Below are 7,679 nucleotides of genomic sequence, written 5' to 3'. Positions count from 1 at the left end.
CTCCATAATTTAATTCTAAAAAAAAAGCACATAATTATCTATACTCAAATAAAATGTTAAATCAATTGAAGTGTAATTTAGTTGGTAAGGATTTAAAATTTAATTTTTTCACAAAAATTTAAATTTAAAATACTATAATTTTACATAATAGTTTGTACTCACGGATGTGCCAAAATCTAACAAACAGTTGACAAGTATTTGAAAATTACTTAAATCAGAAGAAAGTTATTATGGATAAGATATTTTACTAAGGGCTTCGCCGTTTAAGCCAGTCCAAAAAGTCAAACAAACTCCAAATACATGGAAAATGGGTTAATTCCAGCAAAAATACTCTAAATATTAAATTGCTCTTTATTTTTAAAATTTTCTAATTTAAGTCCTTAAAGTCTCCGTATTGATTATTGATTAACCAAATCATTTAATTAGTGCCAGTTCAGATATAACATATAGATCAAAATGTAAAAGGAAAAAAAATCTTCATAAATTTTATTATAATTTTATGACTTTTATAACACTATAAATTCAAATTATTCATATGATAGGTATACATGTATTTATGATTTTCATTTGTGTTCTAAATATGATTTACATTTTATCCAAATTGACATTTAATGCTTAAATTAATAATAGGTTGATGGAAGAACTTGCTTTTTCTTTTTATAGTATTGATACTTAATTAAATGTTTTGAAGTCTAAAGACTGATTTAAAATTTAAACAATAGTTTGAGGATGTTTGGAGAAATTAACCCTCAGAAAAACTATTTAAATGAGTAAAGTAAAAGGTTGGCGTATCAATATCGTGTTGCTTAGTGGCGCAGTTTAGAAGTTGGTAACGCATCAGCTGTTTCATACAGCTCTCATCGCAATTTTTTCTGTTTTCCCGCAAAACGACTACTTTCCTTGCAATGAATCCACAACACCATCCTCAATCGGAGCCGGACCTTCCGGTTCCACCCCTCGCTTCTCTCCGGATCCAACCCACGTCGCCACGTGTCCCGTTGACCGTTACTCCTACCACTGGTGCCCAACGTCGCATCGCCATCGCCGTCGACTTGAGCGATGAGAGCGCTTACGCCGTCCGATGGTCTGTTCAGAACTACCTTCGTCCCGGAGACGACGTGATACTCCTCCATGTCCGTCCGACGTCCGTCCTTTACGGAGCCGACTGGGGTTCCGTCCAAGTCCAAACCATCCCTAACTCCACAACTAATCACGAAAATGCCACCGCCGACGAAGAGTCGCAGCAGAAGCTCGAGAACGAGTTCGACCTTTTCACGACGACGAAAGCGAACACTCTGGCGCAGCCGTTAGTGGATGCTCAGATTCCGTTTAAGATTCACATAGTGAAAGACCATGACCTGAAAGAGAGATTGTGTTTGGAAGTGGAGAGGTTAGGGCTGAGTGCGGTGATCATGGGCAGCAGAGGGTTTGGAGCCGCTAGGAGGACCAGCAAAGGAAGGCTTGGAAGTGTTAGTGATTATTGCGTCCACCACTGTATTTGTCCGGTGGTGGTGGTGCGGTACCCCGATGAGGAGGAGACCGGAAAAAAGAAGATTGCCGGAGAAGATGCGGAGCTGCAGCCGGTACCGGAAGAGGAACTTGAGTATTATGATGCGGAGGAGGAGCACAGAGGTTTAAGTTGATTTTATATTTAATTTTATGGTGATCAACAGCTTTAATTGGGTCTTATAATTTATAAAGCTTTCTACAGTAATTTCTGGACTTTATTTTTATTTTTTTGCTTTATGTACATGATGAAGTTCTTGTTAGGGCTCTAATTGAGCTAAGCCAAGGTTGAGAAGCTCGAGTCGAAACTCACTGCTCGAAGGTCGATTTGATCTCGAAATAAAATTGAACTAGGTGATTAAACTCAAGATCGGCCATAGTAAAATTCAACTACTTCAGCTTGGCTTAATTAAGTTTGTTTATACCATTTATGCTCTAACTCAAGCTCCATCCATAAATTAAAAGCTTTATTACACTTGTGAATTGCTTGAATTAAGTATTAAGATACTCAAACTAGGTTCGCTTGATACCTCAAGCTGCTTGAGACTGACCCAATCAAGTTTGAACTTTTCTCAAGTCGAACTTGAATAGCTTGGGAGCAGACGAGTTTGATTTACGCCCCTAGTTCTTGTTAAAAGTTAAAGAACAGTAGTCCAATTGGAGGAATGAAAACAGTTTTGAGACGTGGTAAGTTGCAGGAGAAATGAGGTTTTTGCTTAGTTTCTTGGATATCGGCTTGGGAGATATTATGGAAATACTGACAACTATTAAACCCATGAACCTGGTGCATAGTTGTAACAGCCAAGAAAGCATACATATGGGGTCTTGAGAATGATCTTGGAGATATGCAATGTTTGTCTGTCGTGCAAATTGGATCAAATATTTGTGCTGAATTCATTGCTTGATGTGAATTGAAGGTTGAATCAGTGCTCTGTTCTTGCTTCTGGTCTAAACCAAAGTAGAGGTATAGAAATATGTGAGGCATGTAGGATGTGATGTTTTTTCTACTCCACAATAGGTTTCATACTGAGGTTAAGCAGTATGGTATTAATATTCAAATCACGTCTCTCACTCGTTCGTATTTTTGTTAGCAGATACTTTATATGAATCAGAATGAGAAGTGCTTACTGATCCAGGTAATTTAAATCTATACTTGATTGAAATCCATTTATGATCTATGTTACCTCAATGTTTTTTTATGTTGTTAGTATTAATACCCATATCCAGATATGTTCTTAGGGCCAGTTCTGTATTGTTTTTTAAAAGCACTTCTGGCTCTAAAAACACTTTTAGAAGAAAAGCTGTGCAGAACAAGCTGCTTTTGGCTAAAATTTTTAGCTTTTCAGAAGTGCTTTTGAAAAGCACTTCTGAAACGGAGAAGTTAAAATTTTTAACTTTTCCTCTCCCAAAAGTACTTTTAGTGCTTAATTACTTTTTCACCCCTTCAATAATAGAGTACTTTTCTTTTTTTCTTAGTACTTAATTACAAATGTGTTAAAATCATTAATTAAAAATAAAAAATATTTTTAAAATACTAATTACAAATATTTAATAGTTATATTTAAATATTTAAAATATAGTTTATATACTCTAATAAAATTTTATAAATAATTAATATTTATTGTTTAAAATATTTATATTTTATATTTTATATATTAAAATATTAACAAGAAATTATAATATATTTTTTTATATTCTTACTAAAATATAATAATATTAACTAATTTAAATATTATTTAAATGTATATTTGTTACTTGATAATAATATGTCTAAAATGGACATTTTATTTCTCAAAAGTACTTTTGACAGCAATACTAAACACTTAAATTTTAAACTAAATTTTTTAAAAGTATTTCTTAAAAATATTTTTTTACAGTATTTCTCAAAAGCACTTTTCAAAAGTATTACTAAACTAACCCTTTAGTTGTCATGGGAGCAGAGAACTCATTGATGGGTCTGATTGTAGTAAAGGTTTGTGATTTTAAATGCATGATTTGCAGGCTTTACACTTGTAATGTACACGGTCCTTTGTATGAAGTCTTTCAAAAATTAAGTTTTAAACTTTTATTTGTTGGATAGGGTTGATTGGTGTGCTCAGATTGCAGCCAAGGGTGATGAAAGCTAAAACAAAATGTGAAATGTGGTAGCAAAGAAGCGTTGAGAATCTAGTGTTTGTGTGGAGCTGGGATTTGAATGCTTTGTATAGATGGATAGGAATAGGCCTAGGGCAGTTACTTTTCTTTCTCTCTTTTCACTTTTCAGTGTACTTTTCCTCTTAGTTGCCTGCCTACCACAATTTACTTCTCATTTCTCGTGTATGTAATCTAGTTTCCTTGTCAACTAGTTATAAGCCTTTTTTTGAGGATTACCAACTATTTTGTATTCATTTGTAATTAGACTTGTTTATGAGCTGAGTTATCCATCTAAATCTAAAGGTTTGTTTAAAATTTTGGAGAGTTTTGGTAAATATATTATGCTCGAAAAATAGATTTGGACAAAAAAATTAAGTTCGTTTAAAATATAGGTAGGACTCAAGCTTAAGCATTTAAGGCTCAAGCTCAACCTGGTTTGGCTTGTTTTTAAGTTTATAATATTTTATATTATGTTATTTTTAGATACTATTTAATCTAGAATACATTAAAAAAATAAACATATACTAAATATATAATACTATTTTAATATAAATATTAAAATAATATTAGGATGATTATATATAAAAAAATAATATGAGATGGTCTAAAATTGTTTTGATTTAGTCCGTTGCAAATATAAATAGGTTTGGGTAAAATTTTAAGTTTATATTTTAGGTTGGACTCGGTTTAGGTAAACATAAAATATATTAATATCATATTTAAGTTTAGTCTAAACTTGATTAGGCATAGCTCATGAGCACCTCTAGCTGTAATCAAGTTTGAATGGTGATAAGCTTAAGTTCAATTTGAAATTTGTAGATGACTACGTATAAATTTTTAAGATTAAACTCGATTCAAGATATAATCAAACTATTCTAGCTCGGTATGATATCAACTTGATTTAGCTCGTTCACATGTTTTTTATACTCAAAATAAAATAACTTAATTTAGGTGGGACTCATTTAAATCGCTTGAACTCGGATTATATATATGTAAATGATATTTTTTTTGAAATGGAAAATCTAACTTGTGGGATGAAATAAGAGTGTTTAACATCATTCACTATCAAATGTAATACAAACTCTGTATGATGGAGCAGGTTTCATTCAGTTCGAAGTACTATTAATGTAATAATTTCTTTATTCAACTATATATGTATTAATATTAAATTTTAGCAGTAAAATAACTTACAGATTGGTCTGGGCCTTACGTGAAGATGACGGAAAAAAAATGTAAAGCCAGAGTTCTGGGTGAAGGAACTAAGAGATTGCGGTATGTCGGTTCGTCCTATAAACTCCTTTTGGCGGATAAAGACGATTTCGACTTCATTTTAGGATATGAGCTAATTGAAATCCAAGATTTTACCCCCTACCCTCAGAGTTTCAGCTTTCGATTTCGGTCGGCTATGACTTCCAGCTTATCCCTTCTCAGAATAAGCTCTAAACTACTCAAACTGTTAGCTCTCTCAAGGATTCCCAGACACCTGCTGCCATCCATTACCGGTATCGTTTCTTTCTAATTACCCACAATTTTTTTTTTCATTAATGAACTGTTAAAATATGAACTTTTTTCCCTCTAATTTTTAATGTGAAAACAGTTGGCTTCTGCAGGAGGATAAATTTCATAAATTAGCTAATTCCATAATCCATGACCTTCAAGAAAAATACTTGAGGCAAGTAAGATTTGCTGATTTTGGAACTTTTCTTTCCTTCATTTTGTGAGGTTTAACACATTGCCTTGCAATTGTTAGAATGAAGTATTGACACTAAAACTTGGGGATTTGGTCACCTATGTGTTGACTAAACAGATCCCTGATCGACAAATTTGGTTATCTTCACCACTAAGGTATGATTCTTTCCCATTTATTGTAATCACAAGATTTGGCTTTGTGTTCTTTGGGATTGGAGATGATGTTCTGTTTACATTTTGTAACCCCTTAATTACATTGGAATTAACTTAAGGTTGATAGACAGGAGATTTTATTCGTCTTTACCAACCTTCTCCATTAATTTTGTTGGTCCAAGACTTTTTAGATGTATGTAGGGGAAGGTAGCTTTTTTCTTTAAATTATTGGTTGAAACTTTTCATGTGGACATTAGCCAGGTGTTGAACCTGCTTATGTTTGTTTAGATGGTCCCTTGTAGTTGGGTCATAGATCATTGATGGCTAGTTATTTGTGTAAATAATCTGTTGTACAACTAAAGCTTAAATAATTGATTCTAATGCCCCTCTGTTTAGGCCCTTTATTAGGTATTAGCTCAACATTTACAATACCCTAAAATTAATACGTCATTTTGAATCTAAAACTACGCTGCTTCGAGTCTCCGGAAGAATGACCCGTTGAGTGTTGGCGTCCTCATACTATCTCTGCATTTGTAATAATAAGTTGCCATTTCCTTTGTCTCCATCTTTCTTCTGAAAACGCTATGTATAATAAAGGTAGGGAATTGATTTCCGTATATTTGAAACGATAGCCAGAATGTTTATTACCACCACCAGCATACCTGCTTTTGCTGAACATATGTAGGTAATCTCGAACATTGTTCTTTCGTTTATATCAAATATATGTTTGGACTGTAGCTGACAACAATATGTTTAACTACCAGCACTCTGTAGTTCAAGACTGCTTGTGTGTGTTTTACCCTAATTACTATTTGGACAATTATGTTTGTTGAATTGTAAATGATGATGGCAATTTCATGATCTCAAAGAAAATGGTTTTTTCATGCAGCGGTCCATCCAGGTTCGAATGATAGTTTGTTTTGTGAGTTTGGATGGGCGGAGCGGTACGTTTAGTTTAGTTTATTTTTTATCTCATGCTACAATATCGCTACAATATCTAATATCACCGTCACTGCTATTTTTAAATTAATAGTAGGTAAACGCATTGCCCATCCAAACCCATCAAGTTCGAATGATAGTTTGCCTAGTTCTGATGTTGATGTTGGAAGCATTTATCGCCATTGAAGGAGGGTTTGCCTGCAACAAGATATCTTTCTACATTTTTCTTAAACCCCATCTTTGGATGTATGGATTTTTTATAAAAAGAAATACAACGTCAGCGGTAGAACATCACAAGGATACAATTTTTAGTATTGGAACCCACATTTTGTGTTTCGCAGTGAACATCGATAAGCCAAATATTGGGTTCTCTTTGGAGATAACAGCGTATCTATAAATTAATAAAATAAATCCCAAAATAGTGAATTAAACTCAATTCTTCAGTTCAGTTTTACACTTCATGTGAATGTAAATTATTGTCTATAGAATGTGTTGCATACCATTTGTATGATTTTAGTTTTGAGTTAATATTTAGTAAGCTGGTAATGTATTTTATTTATTCTGCAAATAATTTTAAAATTTTTATTTAGGTCTTTTTTTAAATATTTATTTTAATATTTTATTAATTTCTATAGAAAATTTTTAATTCTTACTTGTGGAGTCTAAAAACTCTACTAGCAATGTATCAAATATTATTCTATTTAGTTTTCTTTTAAAAAGAATATAAAATTAGTTTCGTCGGTTTCTCCACTAAACTGGCAAAAGATAAGTGATTTGATTCCTATTTGTAAAAATAGGAATGTCGGTTTCGTTCATTTGTAAAAATAGGAATGTCGGTTTCGTTCATTTTCAAAAAAAAATTGAAACAAACCAATTAAATAGACCGATTGTTCAATCTTACATATATGAGAAAAATAGTGACATATTGAAACTAAAAGAGATAAATGTAACTATACATAAATTAAACATATTTCTATTATTAAAATATTCATTTTTTTATAAAGGGTGGGGGTAACACAATTTAAATTCGTGCCAAATGGATGTCTAATAAGAGTTTTAACCATCGTTTCATTCAAGTCACAACAATATTTAGATTTTATACGGTAAAACATTTATTATTAAATATTTATAAATTATAATATATACTTATCATTAAAATATTAATATAAGTATTTTAATAAAATGATAAGAATATTATTTAAAATTTATTATTAAAATAAAATTATAATATTAAATAATTTATTAATATTGTAATATTA

At 31.9% G+C, this 7,679-nt stretch overlaps 1 protein-coding gene and 1 long non-coding RNA gene across 4 annotated transcripts; both read left to right on the top strand.

Annotated features, from left to right (window-relative positions):
- The first annotated feature begins 762 nt into the window (after positions 1-762).
- On the top strand, positions 763-3,954 carry LOC108461255 (universal stress protein PHOS34-like). The gene is made up of 3 exons (XM_017761038.2): positions 763-1,632; positions 2,601-2,642; positions 3,587-3,954. The coding sequence occupies exons 1-2, from the start codon at positions 906-908 to the stop codon at positions 2,621-2,623; spliced, it is 750 nt and encodes a 249-aa protein (XP_017616527.1). The 5' UTR covers positions 763-905; the 3' UTR covers positions 2,624-2,642; positions 3,587-3,954.
- A 759-nt stretch (positions 3,955-4,713) lies between these two features.
- On the top strand, positions 4,714-6,856 carry LOC108463205 (uncharacterized). Of its 3 annotated transcripts, XR_001868028.2 has the most exons (4): positions 4,714-5,141; positions 5,250-5,484; positions 6,371-6,425; positions 6,515-6,856. It is a non-coding gene; the product is annotated as an uncharacterized LOC108463205 (long non-coding RNA). The 3 variants fall into 3 exon arrangements; XR_001868027.2 differs by having other exon boundaries at positions 6,371-6,856; XR_001868029.2 differs by having other exon boundaries at positions 5,237-5,484; positions 6,371-6,856.
- Positions 6,857-7,679: the final 823 nt, after the last annotated feature.

This window comes from Gossypium arboreum, chromosome 13 (genome assembly GCF_025698485.1).
Source record: "Gossypium arboreum isolate Shixiya-1 chromosome 13, ASM2569848v2, whole genome shotgun sequence".
NCBI lineage: Eukaryota > Viridiplantae > Streptophyta > Magnoliopsida > Malvales > Malvaceae > Gossypium > Gossypium arboreum.
This window is presented reverse-complemented; position numbering and strand designations above follow the sequence as displayed.